Below are 20,834 nucleotides of genomic sequence, written 5' to 3'. Positions count from 1 at the left end.
TTGTTCTGCATTAAGTGACTGAATATAGAGGCAATGACAAAATAAATGAACAAAACATCCTGCCCAATCCCAGACCTGCATTTGAGTTTTATGCAACTAAACATCATTCGAGAAAAAAAAAACAAACAAAAATTTCATCAAAGTATTTTTTACATGAAAACTTTAAATGTAGTTTGAGTTCTGATTCACAAAGTTGCATGTACAAGAAAGAAGAAGAAACAATAGTTGCTTAAGGCATCCAGCAACATACTGGGTTGAGGAATCACCAAATCGTGACTCTGTTTTGTAGCTGTGGATTTGTATAAAAAATTATTCTAATCATTTGAGGAGGCAGGAGAAATGACCAAAAATTAGAAATCATCTCTAAAGTTTTGTTAACCTACTCATTGATTTTCCCTGGTAGGTTTGGTAGTGGACAATTCATCCAACTACTTTTCCCTCCAAATTTAGTGGAAATTTCTAGAATATGTACCCAAGATTGTCCCCTCAGAAAAGTGAATATGATGTTTGGAAATTTAACTATGAGGATGGCACAAATGAAAAATTGCTATAAATGTCCCTTTTTTACACCATGATTTCTAAGAGGTTGCCTCTTATCCATTCAGAATGCAGAACTGAAAGAGAATTTCACATTCCTTCATCAACATGTGTTTTGTTTGCCCATATTTCGTGTTTCTTATTGGTTTCCAAAGAAACATGTCAGAACACTGAATAATGCATGTGGTCACTTGTTCTAATGCTTTCACATTTTTTGCATTTCTTTCTTTTAAAGCACAAGACTCTGCTGACATTATTTTCCTTATTGATGGATCAAACAACACCGGAAGTGTCAATTTCGCAGTCATTCTCGACTTCCTTGTAAATCTCCTTGAGAAACTCCCAATTGGAACTCAGCAGATCCGAGTGGGGGTGGTCCAGTTTAGCGATGAGCCCAGAACTATGTTCTCCTTGGACACTTACTCCACCAAGGCCCAGGTTCTGGGTGCAGTGAAAGCCCTGGGGTTTGCTGGTGGGGAGTTGGCCAATATCGGCCTCGCCCTTGATTTCGTGGTGGAGAACCACTTCACCCGCGCAGGGGGCAGCCGCGTGGAGGAAGGGGTTCCCCAGGTGCTGGTCCTCATAAGTGCCGGGCCTTCTAGTGACGAGATTCGCTACGGGGTGGTAGCACTGAAGCAGGCTAGCGTGTTCTCATTCGGCCTCGGAGCCCAGGCCGCCTCCAGGGCAGAGCTTCAGCACATAGCTACCGATGACAACTTGGTGTTTACTGTCCCGGAATTCCGTAGCTTTGGGGACCTCCAGGAGAAATTACTGCCGTACATTGTTGGCGTGGCCCAAAGGCACATTGTCTTGAAACCGCCAACCATTGTCACACAAGGTATGTATCCTCTTCTCACCATCTGTGTGGGAGTGGGGTGTTGTGTGTGTTGGTTTACATAGACGTAAGGTGGGCACCAGCATGATTCGCCACAGGAGAAGCTGTAAGTACCCACAGTCCAGTCCTTCCCTGATGAGCTGGGTCCTGGATGTCATGTTTGTGATTGTTGCAGTGTGCGGAAAAACTAAAGACCAATGAGTGAGTGAAAGCTCTTACGAGAGTATGAGTTGCTGAGAAAGCGTACTTTTAAGGCTAATTCAACAAACCTGTTGCTTTGAGATTATTAAACATCACCGTATTAACTACTTATAATCCAGTCTTCCTAAAAATGGGCTTGAGGGGCTCATTACAGTTCTGAGAAAGTTACTCCAGGACCATGGCATTGGGCTCTAAAAGTCAGTGTTAGAAGTGTGTTCATAGACAGAGTGTCTTTCCAAAAGCAAAGGTGGAGTGAGGGTGTCTCCTCAAAGTCCTTTTGTGCTAGGGTGCTGAGAGTTACACTTCTGAAGGTAAGAAATAACAGTGCAATCACTTGATGGAATATTTATGAAGTTTTTTTTTTTTTTGCTCTGCTTGTAAAGTGTAGGAGTAATTCTCCTGAGTGGCAATATTAGGATACAGGCTCAAATGGAGTGCCTTTGGCAAAACAGCAAATTGGAGTGGTTTAAAAAACAAAAAAACCAACCAAGTCGCATAACAAATACACACAACAAACATAGGAGGTGTGGTGGGGGCATCAGGATGCATAGCCTCCTCTACCTTTTGAACTGTTTTCTGAGACATCAGTCACTTTTCAGACCTATTAATTTCATTACCTAGGTCAGGCCAATAGGATGCCATTTGGTAAATCAGGGACACAGTGGCCCCCAACAGTTTCCAGAAACACCCAACTCACTTTCAGTGTTGCTTACACACTGGGATGCTCTAACGAGATTAGTCCTTGACTATAAGACCTTGTTCTTCATTGTCCTTCCAGAGTATGGGCTCAATGAAAATTGGTGAGTGGATACTGAGGCTCCTATAAGACTCTGATTATCATCTGCAACCAATCATCTAAATTTTCTTGGGTGAAATAACACATTGTCACAGCTCTTATTTGCTAACTTTATAAGTAAAGTCTGGGTCTACAAGATAAATATTGTAATAAGATACTGCTTTACCCATTGTATCAATTACAATTGATAAAGGGAGGTTTTCCTTTGATAAAGGAGTGACAATAACTTAAAAATAACCCTTTAGGAGAATATACCATTGTATGAAATTAAGAGTAGAACATTTTAAAGTCTTAATTTAAAAAATCACTATCTATTTATTTAAGGAACTGACCTCTACTTAATAGTGCCTTGCTAATCATTAGTTCTAGTTGCTGCATTCATGTAAAGGCAACATCACCACATTTCCTTACAAGGGTTACAAAATTCACACTGAGTTAGCTCGAACTTGCTTCAAATGATTTTAAACCATGGCTTTTGTTGTAATAAAAATTGCAGGTAGAAAGCTCAGGCTATGGCGTCTCTACTTAATCTGTACATTGGAACTGTGACCTGGTGATGTAGCAAGAAAAGTGTATGTGAGTGTTGCCTTCTGAAGGCTGTGTCTGGCATTTATTTAAGTTTGAAAGGCCAATTCCATGTGGCTTAGCTTCTGCTGCATACAGTTTTCCAGCTTTTCCTCTCACTTGATGGGACCATAAAATTGGCCCAAATCCTTCAGATGAGCTAATAGAGAGACTAGAATTGTGAACATAATGTTCTGAATGCAAATGGACATTGAGAAGCAATGGAAACACAGTGTGCAGGACTACCTGCCCGGTGCCTGGAGCTGCTCATGCTTATTCCATTATGGTGCCGTTTTGTGACTCTGGCAATTAAGAAAACAATCAAGTGAAAATTTATGACCTGCTGAGGTTTCTCTGAGCTTGCATACTATTGGTTTGCATCCCAAAGTATAGAAGCCCAGAGATTTCCCTATGTTTTGCAGACACCGACGATGCAACATGGCTGTAGATGGGAAAGCTGGTCTCTGGTCCTGGGTCTTATGTGGACCTGCCATGTGATCCTGGGCAGGTCATGCAACCTCTCTGGGGTTTGATTTCTTGAATTTATGACAAAGGAGTTGCACCAGATGAAGATATGTCTGTACCAGGAGAAGTTTCAACTTTTTAATGAAAATGGGCAGCACATGACCCTTGTTTCAGATTTTCCCTAGCTAAGTAGAGTTTCAACCCCTTGATTACAAACCTCATGTTTAATATCCATGATTAACTTGTAAATATTCAACAAATATCCTTGACTATCTGGCATGTGCCGGACACTATGCCAAGCGCTGGAGATATGGTGCTGTTTAATGAGACAGATGTGGCTGCTCGTCTGTTACAGGATAATGGGGAAAGAGACAATAATAATATAAACTAGTGACCAGGCAAAATATTCCGAGCATGATAATTTGCATTGGGGCACTCAACAGGGCTGTGATAGGAAGACTGGGGAAGGGAATTTTAGATCAGGTGGATGGAAGGCCCTGAGAAGGTGTGGGACCGAAGGCAGATGAGCATGTGGAGAGCAGGGGGAAGAGTGGTCCAGGCAGAAGGAAGAGCAGGAGGGGTGGCCCTGCAACGTAAAGGCGCTTAGTCCCTTCCCAGAACTGTCAGAAGGCAGTGTAGCTGGAGCACACTGGACAGGGAGCCTGAGGTTCAGACTCCCTGGATGCATGGAGGCTGGAGAAGCAGCTGCTGTCGGGGGATGAGAAGCCACAGGGAGTGGAGCCTGTGGGTTGGGAGACAATGGCAGAGGAAGGTAGGCTGTGGGTTAGTGGTGGGGGCAGGGGCTCTCCTCTGAGGGCTTCTATTTTCTCAGAGACAGATGAGGAGGCCTTGGAGGCAGTGGCAGAGGGCTGAGCAGAGAGCACAGCCATGAGACAGTCATTCTGGAGGACAGGACAGCCAACTTCCCAAGGAGGCGTGGGAGGATGGTGGGCAGGCACAGGTCTCCCGATGGGGGTCTGGAGTTCCGAGAGTGGCATGCAGGTACCTGGTTGTGTGGTCTTCTCCAGGAATGTCCACTGCTTGGGTGATGCATGAGGAAGACCGTGGGCCTGATGGAGGCTTTCAGGAGAGTCTGATGGAGGTGCAGGGATGAGGCATGGAGGAAAACAGAGAGAGGCGTGGGAGAAGGGCTGAAGAGGGTTGTGCCATGTTGGTGAGGAGTAGCAGGACCTTCAAGTTCATCTCCCAACAAGGCAGTGAAGTCAGGCCCTGCAGAGCCACATTAAAGAGATAAGACAGCTGTGTTTGGGTTGATATTTATGTCAGGTGGAAGGAAATGTGTATGCATCCCTGACGTGGCTCACAGAAGAGTCAGCTGTGAGAATCCCAAGGTTTTTATCACTGGGTCAGAGGAGATTCATGGTGCAGCCCCCAGAGAGATGAAATGATTCTGCAAAGGCTAGGTGAATTGCGTCAGAGTCATGAAGCAAACATAGAAATTCAGTTATTCTTCCAGTTACTCAATATTTTTCAGTGTTTATTGTATTTGGCTAAGCATGGTTCTAGGCATATCATCTGTTATGAGCTCCCATGACTTGAATAAAAATCAAACGTAAATGACCTCTTACCTAATCAAAGGGGACTCTGGGACAGGGCCTCTGGTAACCAGAGGTGCATTCCAGGGTTCCCAGAGCTGAATCCTTGTTGGGTGCAAGGAGACTAGGCCACTTGTTTCATTAGATCCGGAAGGTATTCCTTCCCGCTGGCTCATCGGGAGAAGTTTTAGTGATGCAGTGGTAGGGGGAGGGAAAACGTGGGAGGGGAGGGGTTGATATTTATCTTCTCCCACCCCGAGTTGTGCCATTGCTGGTACTTATAAAGAAGAATATAACAATCTGGGCCACTTGGTATAGGAGCAAGGAGCTTCTCAGGTCATTGTTATATGAGTATTTGTCTATTTTTCTGTCATGTGTGATATACATACTAAATACATGAGTGGTAGATTCATGGTATAGCATATATGGAATTTATATATGTCTATATACATGTATGTGTGTATCCATCTATATACATATATATTCTCTCTAATGGTACAAAGGTATAAGAAGTCTTCTAGAGATCTACACATTAGTTTTATCTGCAAAGATATTTTAAATCAAAATGAATGGGTAGCCCAGAGAGACAGCATGTTCTAAATTAAATGAAGGAAGGAAAGCCCGGAATGGATGTTCATAACAATGACCATGAAATATTGAGGAAAGGTTCAATGATGTTCTGCACACATTGTTACACCAGTAGGCAACTGTGTTATTGTATTAAGGACGTTGGTGCATAACATGGTACCCTTCTCTTAGAACATAGACCTCATCTTGATGCTACAGGTGAGCACACAGATGAGGCACTGCTGTCTTCATCTGGCATGTGCCAGTGATTCTCACCCCAGGCATCATGCTCCCAGCTTCTGGTCCAAACAACTAGAAATGAACTGCATTTCAAAAATGTGTTCTAGGCTGGATGTGGTGGCTCAAGCTTGTAATCCCAGCACTGTGGGAGGCTGAGGCAGGTGGACCACTCAAGGTCAGGAGTTTGAGACCAGCCTGACCAGCATGGTGAAACCCCATCTCTACCAAACAAAACAAAACAAAACAAAACAAAAATTAGCCGGGCATAGTGGTGCATACCTGTAATCCCAGCTACTCAGGAGGCTGAGGTGGGAGAATCGCTTGAACCCAGGAAGTGGAGGTTGCAGTGAGCTGAGATCATGCCACTGCACTCCAGCCTGGGTGATAGAGTGAGATTCTGTCCTAAAATAAAAATAAAAATAAAAATACGTTGTAGAAGGTTAGCTCTGATTCTTAGAAAGTTCTTCCTTACCTTCATCCCAAACTTTGTTTCCTTTGTCTGCTTTTACAAAATCAACTTGCCATGCAATCTATCTGATGGTATACAGTAACAGAGGACTCTTTTGCAAACAGTCCATCTCAGGTTTAATCATTTATGTTCCTCTACTTCTTGGAAGCTCTGTCAGGTTTTTGGGTTAGGTGTTGTGGTCTTAACAGACTTCATGGTTCTTGCAGTATGGGCGGGGTGCCTACACATGGATACAGCAGTTCACAGTCACTGTGAGACAGTGATCTTATTGAGATGTTTTTGCTTTATGGTTTGCCTTTAAGTTATCACTGTCATATTACTTAGGATCTTTAAAAACAAGTTTTTTGTTGTTTTTTTTTGGAGATGAAATCTCACTCTATCACCCAGGCTGGAGTGCAGTGGTGCAATCCCGGCTTACTGGAACCTCCTCCTTCCAGGTTCAAGTGATTCTCATGCCTCATCCTCCCGAGTAGCTGGGATTACAGACGTCTGCCCCCATGCTTGGCTAATTTTTGTATTTTTAGTAGAGATGGGGTTTCCCCTTGTTGGCCAGGCTGGTCTTGAGCTCCTGAACTCAGATGATCCACCTGCCTCGGCCTCCCAAAGTGCTGGGATTACAGGCGTGAGCCACTGTGCCTGGCCAAAACACAGGTCTCTTAAGTGAAAAATGTTTGTGGCACTTGCTGGCTTTGATGCTGATTTCCTTTTTATAAGTTTTATGTTAAGTAATTCTTTCATCTGTCAAATGAAGACATGGAATATAGAACTGAAGAGAACAGGGATGTGCAGGCTCTTTCAGCTTTTGCACTTGACAATGAGCATTTTGAAATCAAGACTGTGAGGCAAAGGGTTCTCTGAGCAGACATCAGTGGTTTCTTTAATTATTCAAGCAATGACTTCACTCTGGCCAAGTTGTGTATTTATGGCAGAAAAGAACTTACTGAATTTTCAGTGACAGCATACAAAACACGTGGCTACTAAAACTAAATTTGTTTTTGTGCAACTATTTTGTAAAAAGTACTGACTGGGCAGGGCGGAAGGTGAGCCAGCTTTCCTCCAGCAGGTGGGGAGGCAACCGTAACTTATGTGTTCATTAGGACAAATTCCCTTTGGGGTGGCCCTGTGGTCACACTGGCCACAGTAAATGAGGGTGTCCTTTAAATGGAGTTAGCTTTGTAGAAAGTCATTGTTGATTGTGCTTGGTAAGGCCATTCTAATTGCCTTATAATGTTGCCATCTACAGTCATTGAAGTCAACAAGAGAGACATAGTCTTCCTGGTGGATGGCTCATCCGCACTGGGACTGGCCAACTTCAATGCCATCCGAGACTTCATTGCTAAAGTCATCCAGAGGCTGGAAATCGGACAGGATCTTATCCAGGTGGCAGTGGCCCAGTATGCAGACACTGTGAGGCCTGAATTTTATTTCAATACCCATCCAACAAAAAGGGAAGTCATAACTGCTGTGCGGAAAATGAAGCACCTGGACGGCTCGGCCCTGTACACTGGCTCCGCTCTAGACTTTGTTCGTAACAACCTATTTACGAGTTCAGCCGGCTACCGGGCTGCCAAGGGGATTCCTAAGCTTTTGGTGCTGATCACAGGTGGTAAGTCCCTAGATGAAATCAGCCAGCCTGCCCAGGAGCTGAAGAGAAGCAGCATAATGGCCTTTGCCATCGGGAACAAGGGTGCCGATCAGGCTGAGCTGAAAGAGATCGCTTTCGACTCCTCCCTGGTGTTCATCCCGGCCGAGTTCCGAGCCGCCCCATTGCAAGGCATGCTGCCTGGCTTCCTGGCACCTCTCAGGACCCTCTCTGGAACCCCTGAAGGTATGGTGGTGATGGCTTCAGACACACAATGGGGTGGTCTCCAGGCAGGACCTTTGAGAACAAAACAAAATGAAGTGTGTTTGTGTTTAGCTAAGAGACAACAAATGATGAAAACAGCAGCAACAAACACGATTTATTTCAGGTTTCCTTTTGCACTGGGTTGAGGATTGTATGGTTTACAATGTCATGCAATAAAATTTCATATGATAAGAACCATATGATTTAAACCATAGGACCATGGGCCACCTGTCTTTGAAGCTTCTGGCTGAGGAGGTCACATCTCAGTTCTTATTGCTTGTCAGATCCCTGTGTTCTTCTGTTTCTACTGGTGATTTCTGTCCAGTCTTCTCCTCATCACCAGGATGTAGCTTTCCTTTCCTGAGTTGTCCATCTACTTCTAAACAGCCCCAGTCTGAGCTGTTTAGGGCACAGTGTCCTCAGCTTTTAATCCCTCTCTTCTCTCTCATTAAGGGATTACCCTCAATGGGAAAGCATATTGAATGGCTAAGTGTGGAGTTCAAATCTAGGGGTTCTTCAAATCCCTCATTTAATATGATTGCCAGTGGAGAGTTATTTTTAAAGACATTATACAGATCTATGAGCTAATGAGTTGAAGAAATACAATTCACCACCCTTAATGAAGGGAAGATAAGCATCACAGAATGATGCTTTCCCACCTTGCAGACTCGGATCACTAGAGGATTGCCTGATACATGCATGACCCATGTTGCCTGGATGCATGCTTTCTCTTCACACTCCCTGGTCTTCTATATCCATCTCTTTCTCTCTCTCTTTTAAAATTTTTCTTAAAACTTTTAATCCACACTTTCATAGCCAAAGTTCAACTTAGGATACAATTAGTTGTGAGGTCTAAGTTACAGTAGGGCATCAGGGAAGAAATAAAACATAAAATTTTAAAGGCACATGCTAAATGTGTTGGGTCAAATACGCTATTTTGAGAATTATACTTTTTATTCTTGATGTGTATAAGTTTGGCCAAGCCTAGCAACTAGTCTCTTTCTATTTTGCTGTGTATTTATGGTCCCATCATCTCACTTTGGGGGAATTCCCCTGTTGGATGCTTGCCTAGCAAGGCTGTGACTTCCAATAGGAGAAGAGTCCCAGTGGAGAATGACAAATGGGGAAGTCCGAAGAAGACTTCAGTGTGAGACCAGCCTACTTTTGCTATTTTTTTTAGCCTTAAGGAGCTTGTGTTCTCAGGTTAGTGAGGGCTAACTGCTTCTGAGCTATGGATGGAAGACCCTCTGTTAGTGGGTAGAGGTGAACCCCAGAGGATCCAGCCAGGCAAACTTAAACCTGACTGGGATGAGTGATGTGGACTGATGCAGCACCTTCATAGAATTCATTTTTAGGGAAGGAGTGTTTGGTTTCAAGGATTCTGATCACTTTTGTTGTTTGTAAACATTCTAACTTTGATGTTGTAGCTCTCTTTGAGCCAACTTGGTTTCGTAAACTTGGCTACCAATATGTCTCACAAACATCAGCCACCACCAGAGGAAAATATTCAGCCATCTGCCATATTTTACAAGATGGACATGCTTTGCCACGCTGACTTTCTCTGTGTTCTAAATGTTGGCATGTGTGCACGTGTTGTAGGCACACATGATAAAACTCTCCATGGTTGTGTATGTCTCACTTTGTTTTCTGTGCTTCACTGCAGTTCATGCAAACAAAAGGGATATCATCTTTCTTTTGGATGGATCAGCCAACGTTGGAAAAACCAATTTCCCTTATGTGCGCGACTTTGTAATGAACCTAGTTAACAGCCTTGATGTTGGAAATGACAATATTCGTGTTGGTTTAGTGCAATTTAGTGACACTCCTGTAACGGAGTTCTCTTTAAACACATACCAAACCAAGTCAGACATCCTTGGTCACCTGAGGCAGCTGCAGCTCCAGGGAGGTTCGGGCCTGAACACAGGCTCAGCCCTAAGCTATGTCCATGCCAACCACTTCACAGAAGCTGGCGGCAGCAGGATCCATGAACACGTGCCACAGCTCCTGCTTCTGCTCACAGCTGGGCAGTCTGAGGACTCCTATTTGCAAGCTGCCAATGCCTTGACACGTGCGGGCATCCTGACTTTTTGTGTTGGAGCTAGCCAGGCGAATAAGGCAGAGCTTGAGCAGATTGCTTTTAACCCAAGCCTGGTGTATCTCATGGATGATTTCAGCTCCCTGCCAGCTTTGCCTCAGCAGCTGATTCAGCCCCTAACCACATATGTTAGTGGAGGTGTGGAGGAAGTACCACTCGCCCAGCCAGGTAAACCTCCCCTGTTGCCGGGAACTCCCTCTCCTTCCTCAGACACCACCCTGGCGGGTAGTTTGCCAGTCTGAACTCAAGAACACTGTGGACTGTAGGAAGACAATTGGCTCCCTTCCATTGAAATAGTTTGAATAGGGACTTGAGACACTGTACCAGCAAGGTTGGACTCTGTCTAAAGGGTGTTCACGAAAGAAAGTCTAGAACATCCAGCTTATGTTCTGTCCATTTTGCCTCACCCTTTATTCAGAAGGATTTTTTTCCTCTAATGACTGTGAGGATTCTGGAGTTCAAATCCAGAGTTGGGGATCATGGGGTGGAGAGAGACAGAGAGAGATTTTTCTTACATGAATATGCCTTGGGATTATTTAAACATTGAAATTGTATTTTTACATGATTTTTAAATGTTCAACTTCTGCTGTATCTAGAAAATTATTTGTTATAAAACAAACAAAGGGTGCATCTTCATGCAATGGTAAAATGGTTTCTAGGGGAAGGCTAACTTATTATTATTATTGCAAATTATTATGGTGGTAAGATATGGTTGTATTAGATCTACCAGTCTGCTAACATCACACAGATGATTGGCAAGACTAAACCAATTGAAACCTAATCAAAATAGTTCTAAGAATTGTTTGAACTGAGAATGTTATTTACATTACACGTTGTGGTGCCATAGGGCCTGTCATCTGTGTTTCCTATTGTCTCATTACAACAGATTGGGAAGCACTGACAAGGAGCCTGACCCACATAGCAGTAATGGGCACTATTGTGGGTCTTGGCCCGTAACCTCAAATTTAATGATTTGATCATTCAATTACAGCAGATTCATGGCAACCCAGTTATCTTTGAGTGGTTGACCCATATTAGCCCCCCCTTTTTTTTCTAGAGATTGAGATCAATTTTTTAAAGCAAAAGTTTATTAAGGGCCATGTTTTCAATACTTTTATCTGTAACAGTTTGAAAATGCTGTCTGTTTTCCTGGAGCGACTGCCACCTGATGTAAGAACACAACCCGGTGGGGCTTTTCCCTGGCTTGCTTTATTGAAGAAGCATGATGCTAGATGGGATAGGCTGTTCTAGTTACTAGCTTTGCAAATATGCACTGCTTTGAAATAGCACATTTTCAAGACAAGTGGTATGAATTTGGGTTTTCTCTTCTCTTGCTGGCACAGTGGTCATCAGATGAGTTTCGCCAACTCCTGTTGTCAAATGGTGCTGGGCTGAAGTCGCTTTGGTGCCTGTTATGCTCTCTTCCCTCATTGTATCCTAATCTACCTTCATTGCAGAGAGCAAGCGAGACATTCTGTTCCTCTTCGACGGCTCAGCCAATCTCGTGGGCCAGTTCCCTGTTGTCCGTGACTTTCTCTACAAGATTATCGATGAGCTCGATGTGAAGCCAGATGGGACCCGAATTGCGGTGGCTCAGTACAGTGATGATGTCAAGGTGGAGTCCCGTTTCGATGAGCACCAGAGTAAGCCTGAGATCCTGAATCTTGTGAAGAGAATGAAGATCAAGACAGGCAAAGCCCTCAACCTGGGCTACGCCCTGGACTATGCACAGAGGTACATTTTTGTGAAGTCTGCTGGCAGCCGGATCGAGGATGGAGTGCTTCAGTTCCTGGTGCTGCTGGTGGCGGGAAGGTCATCTGACCGTGTGGATGGGCCAGCAAGTAACCTGAAGCAGAGTGGGGTTGTGCCTTTCATCTTCCAAGCCAAGAACGCGGACCCTGCTGAGTTAGAGCAGATCGTGCTGTCTCCAGCATTTATCCTGGCTGCGGAGTCACTTCCCAAGATTGGAGATCTTCAACCACAGATCGTGAATCTCTTAAAATCAGTGCACAACGGAGCACCAGCACCAGGTATGGTAGAGAAATGCTAGTTGCTCTGCCACTCAGTTCTCTAATGCATGAATTGAGGGTAGGCTGCTGGCCACTGGTCCTCAGATAGAAGTCCTCCTTGAGTTTACAGGAAAGGTGGAAAATTAATCACCTGCTGGTTTCAGCAGGAGCAATAGAATATGAGATTTCTTTCCTTACTTTGATTTGCTAGCTGCTCTCTCAGGAGAATCAGAGTGAGTATTTTTAAGGGCATTAGATTATTTCATAGTAAGACATGTTATAAAGATTTAGATATCAGTGGTTAAAATCCTTTTTTAAAAACAGTTTTTATGGTATAAATAATAAAAGCCATATCATATGGTTACATTATACCTAAAACAGCCTTCATCTTCACATTCACCCAATGCCTTTATATTGTTATAATTCCTTCATTACATTCATTAAAAATTAAAAGATTAGAAGAGACAGATAAATTTCCATCATAAACTCTGCATTAAAATTCCCTAACTGCTAGTTGACACTGCCATGACTTTTCATTTAACCACTTTAATTTAGTGATAAAAATGCAGTGAGGAGAGTAATTTCCCCTGTACGCCTTTTGATGAAAAGTGAAGACTCCAGAACCTCTTCTTTGACTACTGGGCCCATTGGCCGTTGGCTTGGGATGGTAACTCCGACATCTGGGTTCCATTTCCTCCCATTAACCCACTTGGGACTTGCAGCAACTCACTTGAAACTTCCCATCAATAAAATGCTAGTGGTTGTGCAGGTGCTGCCATCTCATATCTCTCCTCCCATCCCAAGTTTTTTCTTGAATACATCTTTGAAAGCTAACCATACTCTTCAAGCATTGAAAAGTTCCAAAATAAAAGGGGTCCCTATATTGGTGTATTAGTTTCCCATTGCTGTTATAACAAAGTAACACAAATTTAGTGGCCAAAAACAAAACAGGCCGGGTGTGGTGGCTCACACCTGTAATCCCAGCACTCTGGGAGGCTGAGGCGGGCCCATTGCCTGAGGTCAGGAGTTGGAGACCAGCCTGACCAACATGGTGAAACCCTGTCTCTACCAAAAATACAAAAATTAGCTGGGTGTGGTGGCGGGTGCCTGTAATCCCAGCTACTCTGGAGGCTGAGGCAGGAGAATAGTGAGCTGAGATTGCGCCACTGCACTCTAGCCTGGGTGACAAGAGTGAAACTCTATCCACCCCCCGACCCCTCCACGGCAAAAACAAAAACAAAAACAAAAACAAACCCAAAAAACCTTATTATCTGACAGTTTTGAAGGCTGGAAATTGTCACTAAGCTAAAATCAAGGTGTCAACAGGCTGTGTTCTTTCTGCAAGTTCTAAGGGATTCTCCATCTGCTCACCTTTTCCAGCCTCCAGGGGCCGCCTGCATTCCTTGCCTCCTGGCCCCGTCCTCCATCCTCATTGCCAGCAGCTTGGCACTTTCTCTCCTCTCTGACCTCTGTTTCCATCCTTACATCTTCTCTCTAACTCTGACCCTCTTGCCCCCTCTTATAAGGACACTTGTGATTGATTACATTGGGCCCACCTGGCTAATTCCAGGGTAATCCCCCCATCCCCAAATCCTTAGCTGGATCACATCTGCAAAGTCCTTTTCTCAAGTTCAGGGATTTGGACTTGGACATCCTTGGGGTGCTGTTATGCAGCCCACCTCGTTGATATGAAGTTGTTGCTCTGATGTCCCGTGTGAGTTACCAGGCTGTCCTCCTCCCAGTTTCAGGCGAAAAGGACGTGGTGTTTCTGCTTGATGGCTCTGAGGGTGTCAGGAGCGGCTTCCCTCTGTTGAAAGAGTTTGTCCAGAGAGTGGTGGAAAGCCTGGACGTGGGCCAGGACCGGGTCCGCGTGGCCGTGGTGCAGTACAGCGACCGGACCAGGCCCGAGTTCTACCTGAATTCATACATGAACCAGCAGGACGTTGTCAACGCTGTCCGCCAGCTGACCCTGCTGGGAGGGCCGACCCCCAACACCGGGGCCGCCCTGGAGTTTGTCCTGAGGAACATCCTGGTCAGCTCTGCGGGAAGCAGGATAACAGAAGGCGTGCCTCAGCTGCTGATCGTCCTCACGGCCGACAGGTCTGGGGATGATGTGCGGAACCCCTCTGTGGTCGTGAAGAGGGGCGGGGCTGTGCCCATTGGCATTGGCATTGGGAACGCTGACATCACAGAGATGCAGACCATCTCCTTCATCCCGGACTTTGCTGTGGCCATTCCCACCTTTCGCCAGCTGGGGACCGTCCAACAGGTCATCTCTGAGAGGGTGACCCAGCTCACCCGCGAGGAGCTGAGCAGGCTGCAGCCGGTGTTGCAGCCTCTACCGAGCCCAGGTACGCAGGGAACTCTTTGCACCCTCACTCGGTGTCATTGTCTGGGGCTACTTGTCTGGACTGTGGGCCACAAGGTGTTCTCAATTTTGCTTTTCCTGCCATATGAAGTGAAAACTAAAATTACAGGAAAATTTAGGAACCCACGTGCCCTTTTTGGCCTCGATGGGCAGAAATGACAGAGGTTCAAGGGGGGAGATGCTAAGATTCATGTTTTGGGGCAAATTAAATTCTCCAAAAGGGATATATATGCAGCTTGGAGTTCAAGACTCCTTAACTTTGCATGAAGGCTTCTGTCTAGATATCTGAAGGGAGGGGCTGTCTAACTGATAACGCCTGTTCCATATCAGTCCTGCGCCCCCTGGTAGGTTTGGTCAGCAGCCTTCTGTGAGGCAGGAAGGAGTCTGACCAGGGACACTCTGCAAGCTGGGACATAGACTCTGAAATATTGGTATCTCCCGAGCCAAGGTGTGAAGATAATTTTGACTTTGCTTGGTGCTGAGAAGTGTCTTAACTGGCAGGAAGGCCACCTGGCTCTTATGACCATAGTTTATTCTATTTTCTTCTTCCTGTTCCCTCTTTCTAGGCCTGGTACAATAAACTAAAAAATGGTGGGAGCCCTGGTGCTGAGAAGGAAGGAGGAAAGATATATCCACCTCTCAATAAGTGCCCTCCAAGGGCCACTCTCCCGGGGCACTAGGGTTGGGGGGCTCACAGTGGCGAAGGAGGCAGATGCGGCCTTGCTCCCTCGTATTGCTCACTCGCCTGCTCTTCCAAGAGGAGAGAAAAGAAGGAAAGGTGGGGAGAAGCGGAGGAAGGAGTAAAAACAAGTGAAAGGAAATCACCGCAGGATACAGTGGGTGATGAGGGTGGTGAGGATGACTATTTGGGTGCAACTGAGAGGGGCTTGGTTTCTCCTCGCTGGTGTCCGGGGAAGAGAGCAATGTGGCCCACCAGGTTTCTGTGGGATGTTCCTAAGCATTTGTGATCAGGTAAATTTGGGCAACAGTGGGATAAACAAAGTGAAAGAGGCTTTCTTTCTTCCTAATTAAGGTGCTTTGTGTGTCTCCAACACAAGAAAGGAAATGCAACATTTCCAAAATGTATCTGCCTGCAGGAGGCCTCTGTTATGCTGTGTCTGGGCCCCAGGTTGCCGAGAATGGACTTTGGGAATATTGTCACAGTGCGGGTGCAGCTTCTGTTGTCAGGAACGTACATTTCCACAACCCTGTGGCTCTTTGCCCAGTCAGTCTCCTGCGCTCCAGAACAGCCTCCCTCTTTCCCCCTTCTCCCCATTCAGAGGCTTCTCTCACACCTCTCCTGACCCAGCTGACTCTCAGCTGATAAAATCTCAAGTCCAATTTCTCCAAGAAAATGCAAGTAAACCCGAAGAGAGCTGTCCCTGGCCACGTCGTCCTGCGGTTCCTTGGGTGGCCTGTATCCACCTCCTCAGCTCCCTTTCCTCTCACCTGCTCAGTGGCACAATCTGCAGTTCCTTTTCTTGCTCTTGTGTCACCCTTTCTCCACTGTACTGGTTGGTTCCATCCATGATAAAATGCATTGCTTCTTCTCTCTTAAATACCCTCTCTGATGCGCCACTTGCCCTGCCAGCAGCACCTTTCTCCTTCTAAAGACTTATCTATACTCTAAAGTTCCTTTCCTCTCATTCTTCTGAGCCCACCCTACTTTGTCATTCATCCTTGTTCCTCCCCCAAGTGCTCCAGTTGAGGTCACTCCATCTGACAAGGTCCCTGCCTCTGGCGAAGCCCAGTGGCTGACCCTCAGGTCCCTGAGCAGCACCTGATGCAGTGCAGGTCACCTCCTTCCCAAGTACCATCCTTGCTAGTGCTGATGCAACTCTTCTGATTCCGCCTCCGTTGGGTTTTTCATCCTTTGCTCCCGTTCTCTCTGATGTGTAAACACTGCAATGCCCAGGACTCCCACTTCTTGGACTTTTAACAGTGGTGGTTGGTGTTAGGATCCCCTGCCTGTGACTCCATGACAAACTGGGCAGTGGCTCATGAACGCTAAGAATTTGGTGACGATGAAGGTGAAGCCATGCTCACATTTGTTTCGCAGGTGTTGGCGGCAAGAGGGACGTGGTCTTTCTCATCGATGGGTCCCAAAGTGCCGGGCCTGAGTTCCAGTACATTCGCACCCTCATAGAGAGGCTGGTTGACTACCTGGACGTGGGCTTTGACACCACCCGGGTGGCCGTCATCCAGTTCAGCGATGACCCCAAGGTGGAGTTCCTGCTGAATGCTCATTCAAGCAAGGATGAAGTGCAGAACGCGGTGCAGCGGCTGAGGCCCAAGGGAGGGCGGCAGATCAACGTGGGCAGTGCCCTGGAGTACGTGTCCAGGAACATCTTCAAGAGGCCCCTGGGGAGCCGCATTGAAGAGGGCGTCCCGCAGTTCCTGGTCCTCATCTCGTCCGGAAAGTCTGACGATGAGGTGGACGACCCGGCAGTGGAGCTCAAGCAGTTTGGCGTGGCCCCTTTCACGATCGCCAGGAACGCAGACCAGGAGGAGCTGGTGAAGATCTCGCTGAGCCCCGAATATGTGTTCTCGGTGAGCACCTTCCGGGAGCTGCCCAGCCTGGAGCAGAAACTGCTGACGCCCATCACAACTCTGACCTCAGAGCAGATCCAGAAGCTCTTAGCCAGCACTCGCTATCCACCTCCAGGTGAGATGGGGGTGTCGGAGGTTCTCCTTGGAGCATTTTCCATATGAAAAATAACAGGATCAAAGGCCATGGTACTCATAATAAATTAAATTAAAATAAAGGTTGTATGCCCTTACCTTTATAGTTTTTTATTTTGAGACAGGGTCTGGCTCTGTAGCCCAGGCTGGAGTGCAGTGGCATGATCATAACTCATTTTAACCTCTGCCTTCTAGGCTCCAGCCAACCTCCCACTTCAGCCTCCTCAGTAGCTAGGACTACAGGTTCATACCACCACGCCCGGCTAATTTTTGTATTTTTTGTGGAGACGGGGTTTCGCCATGCTGGCCAGGCTGGTCTCGAGCCCCTGAGCTCAAGTGATCCAGCTGCTGCGGCCTTCCAAAGTGCTGGGATTACAGGCGTGAGACACCGTGCCCAGCACCTTTGTGTTCTTCATGCCCACCAGCCAGACCCCACCAGGACACACCTGTGATTGAACAAGTTGGGTCTATTGCTCATGGCATCCAGGGAGAATGCATACCGTGGTGAAGCATGGGGGCATCTCCATAGGAGGGTGGCCGGAAGGAATGGGGGGACTTGAGCTAGTGGCAGGTCATTTTGTGGAAGGCTTAAAGAAATGAAACTTTGGCCTGGATTGGATGTTGTCAAGATGTGGAGGTGATTCTGTAGCTGTATCTTAAGTCTTACCTAGAAGCAGGATGGCCTTGGTATAGATTGGTAGAGAAGAGCAGTCACTCTTATTAACCAGGACAGGGGGTGTTTTTGTCCTTTTTGTGGTTTGCACCATGTTTTTCTTTTTGTCTGTGTTCAGATAGGGTTACAATGTGGTCTCATTTTCATCTTGCCCCATTGTGATCACAGAGTAGCCTTGTCTGTTGTGGGGGTTCTGTGTGCTCAACAGGAGAACCCCGAGGCTGTGTGTGCTGGACCAGCTCCCCAATGCGGGGGCTGATTCTCTCTTTCTTAAACAGCTCCATCACAAGAGCTGCTCAGCTTCCACTGTGCTGCATTTACACTGTAAATAGCCCAATTGTGTATGAGGCAAAGGGCAGGTTGAAACGTGTGGAGTAGCAACATACAAGTTTAATAAAATAGCATCTGAGGAGTACCTAAAATTCTAACTAATAGGAAAATGTGGCTCATCTTTCTCAGGAGCTTTTGATTAATTTTATTGTTAAAAATGCACTAGGCCGGGGGTGGTGGCTCATGCCTGTAATCCCAGCACTTTGGGAGGCCGAGGTGGGCTGATCATGAGGCCAGGAGTTCGAGATCAGCCTAGTCAATATGGTGAAACCCCATCTCTACTCAAAATACAAAAATTAGCTGGGTGTGGTGGCACACACCTGTAGTCCCGGCTACTCGGGAGGCTGAGGCAGAAGAATCACTTGAACCTGGGAGGTGGAGGTTGCAGTGAGCCGAGATCGCGCCACTGCACTCTAGCCTGGGCGACAGAGCAAGACTCCATCTCAAAAAAAAAAAAAAAAATTAAACCAGTTATTTAATAGAATTAAATATTTTAAAAAATGCGCTAGTGTAAAGAAAATGAGTCAGGGTGGGTGGGGGAAGCTGGGCATGGCAGCTCATGCCTATAATTCCAGTACTTTGGGAGGCTGAGGCAGGAGGATCACTTGGGCCCAGGAGTTCAAGACCAGCCTGGGCAACACAGTGAGACCCTCATCTCAAAAAATAAAAAAAAAATTTTTTAAATGAAATTTAAAAAATAAAGGCACGGGCACGGTGGTTCATGTCTGTAGTTCCCGCTACTTGGAGGATGAGGAGGGAGGATTGCTTGAGCCTGGGAGGTCAAGGATGCAGTGAGCTGTGACTGCAACTGCCCTCCAGCCTGGGAAATAGAAAGAGATCATGTCTCAGAAAAAAAAAAAAAAAAAAAAAGAAAGAAAGAAAAGGAAATAGAAGAATAATAGTGAAAAATAAAAACTTTGTATAAATGCTAGAGATGTGTGAGCAAAAAGGAAATACGAGGACACAAATGCCTGGGGAGCATTAATGTGATCCCTTGGATATGGCACTGTGTTGTACATCCCTGCCCCCATGGGCTGAGCCTGGGCAGCATGCTGGGATGGTGTTGGGCTCCTCAAGGGTCTCACTTGCTAAGTGATGGCCTTGGACAAGGCAAGGACCTTTGGCCTCAGCTGTTTCTCTTCTTGCACAACAAAGATATAGACCCCAGTGGCCTTGGTCTCTTCTGGTAGCAACAGTTCATGATTCTGTAGATTATGGTAGCCCAAGATTGATTTCTAAATGCTGCTTACATTTTAGAAATCAGTAGTAACCCAGACCACAATGCCAAAATTTAAATAGAGTAAATTCAGAAAGACACGTTTTGGATAACTTCAAATATTTCAAGGAGCAGAAATTGTTTTGGTGTAAAAAGTCCAATTTTTAATGGCTAATTTCAAAAAGCCCAAGATACAAACAACACAGGCATCTTGGGATACAATCTTAAGGCTGATTAAGATTATGGTGCAAGGTGCACACCAAACCCGGGCGAGAGCTACTTACACACTGAACGTTTCCCTTTTTCTTCTTTGATCTGCAGCAGTTGAGAGTGATGCTGCAGACATCGTCTTTCTGATCGACAGCTCTGAGGGAGTTAGGCCGGATGGCTTTGCACATATTCGAGATTTTGTTAGTAGGATTGTTCGAAGACTGAACATTGGCCCCAGTAAAGTGAGAGTTGGGGTCGTGCAGTTCAGCAATGATGTCTTCCCAGAATTCTACCTGAAGACCTACAGATCCCAGGCCCCGGTGCTGGATGCCATACGGCGCCTGAGGCTCAGAGGGGGGTCCCCACTGAACACTGGCAAGGCTCTTGAATTTGTGGCAAGAAACCTCTTTGTTAAGTCTGCGGGGAGTCGCATAGAAGACGGGGTGCCCCAACACCTGGTCCTGGTCCTGGGTGGAAAATCCCAGGACGACGTGTCTAGGTTTGCCCAGGTGATCCGTTCCTCGGGGATTGTGAGTTTAGGGGTAGGAGACCGGAACATCGACAGAACAGAGCTGCAGACCATCACCAATGACCCCAGACTGGTCTTCACAGTGCGAGAGTTCAGAGAGCTTCCCAACATAGAGGAAAGAATCATGAACTCATTTGGACCCTCCGCAGCCACTCCTGCACCTCCAGGGGTGGACACCCCTCCCCCTTCACGGCCAGGTACGCACTGTGTGACCCATGACTACAGAGTGTGACATCAACATTTGTTTTTTAGTTAAAAAAGTAATCAGTAGTCATTTTTAATAATTTTCTTCTCTCTGGGTTGTTTCTTCAGATAATATTAGAAATTAAATACTGGAAAAGTAGTTCCATTGAAATTGCAGAAGGAAGCATATTATTGATCTTCCATCACTCCTGAGACTAATCATAGCCCCATTGAAAGGTTCTGTAGTGTTGCACTGAGATAATTACAAACTCATTGGCTCTCAGAATAGGATGGCATCTTTGAAATCAGCCAGTCTATGCCCCACTGAACATGACTTTGAAGTTGGCCCATGCCCAGTGGCCCGATGCCCAATATAGTCCAGGTCCCCTCCTTCCTTGGCCTGGTGGGACCATCAGGGAGCACCTTCGTGGAAGACTTGCAGTCGTCCACCTCAGCTTCTACC

General features: G+C 46.0%; 1 protein-coding gene across 9 annotated transcripts in view; it reads left to right on the top strand.

Moving 5' to 3' along the window:
* Nucleotides 1-20,834, top strand: part of COL6A3 (collagen type VI alpha 3 chain) — a 90,482-nt gene that overhangs the window by 25,603 nt on the left and 44,045 nt on the right. For 4 of the 9 annotated variants that reach the window (XM_009238283.4, XM_054550030.2, XM_009238280.4 and 1 more), the window contains 7 exons: nt 773-1,375; nt 7,474-8,058; nt 9,740-10,339; nt 11,629-12,201; nt 13,923-14,531; nt 16,608-17,213; nt 19,771-20,385. In XM_009238283.4, coding sequence (XP_009236558.2) covers nt 773-1,375; nt 7,474-8,058; nt 9,740-10,339; nt 11,629-12,201; nt 13,923-14,531; nt 16,608-17,213; nt 19,771-20,385 — 4,191 coding nt within the window. The remainder of the gene's footprint in view (nt 1-772; nt 1,376-7,473; nt 8,059-9,739; nt 10,340-11,628; nt 12,202-13,922; nt 14,532-16,607; nt 17,214-19,770; nt 20,386-20,834) is intronic. The other 5 variants (XM_063713149.1, XM_009238282.4, XM_009238285.4 and 2 more) reach the window with 3 other exon arrangements.

This window comes from Pongo abelii, chromosome 11 (genome assembly GCF_028885655.2).
Source record: "Pongo abelii isolate AG06213 chromosome 11, NHGRI_mPonAbe1-v2.0_pri, whole genome shotgun sequence".
NCBI lineage: Eukaryota > Metazoa > Chordata > Mammalia > Primates > Hominidae > Pongo > Pongo abelii.
The sequence above is the reverse complement of the archived record's forward strand: the minus strand, read 5'-3'. Positions and strand labels throughout refer to the sequence as shown.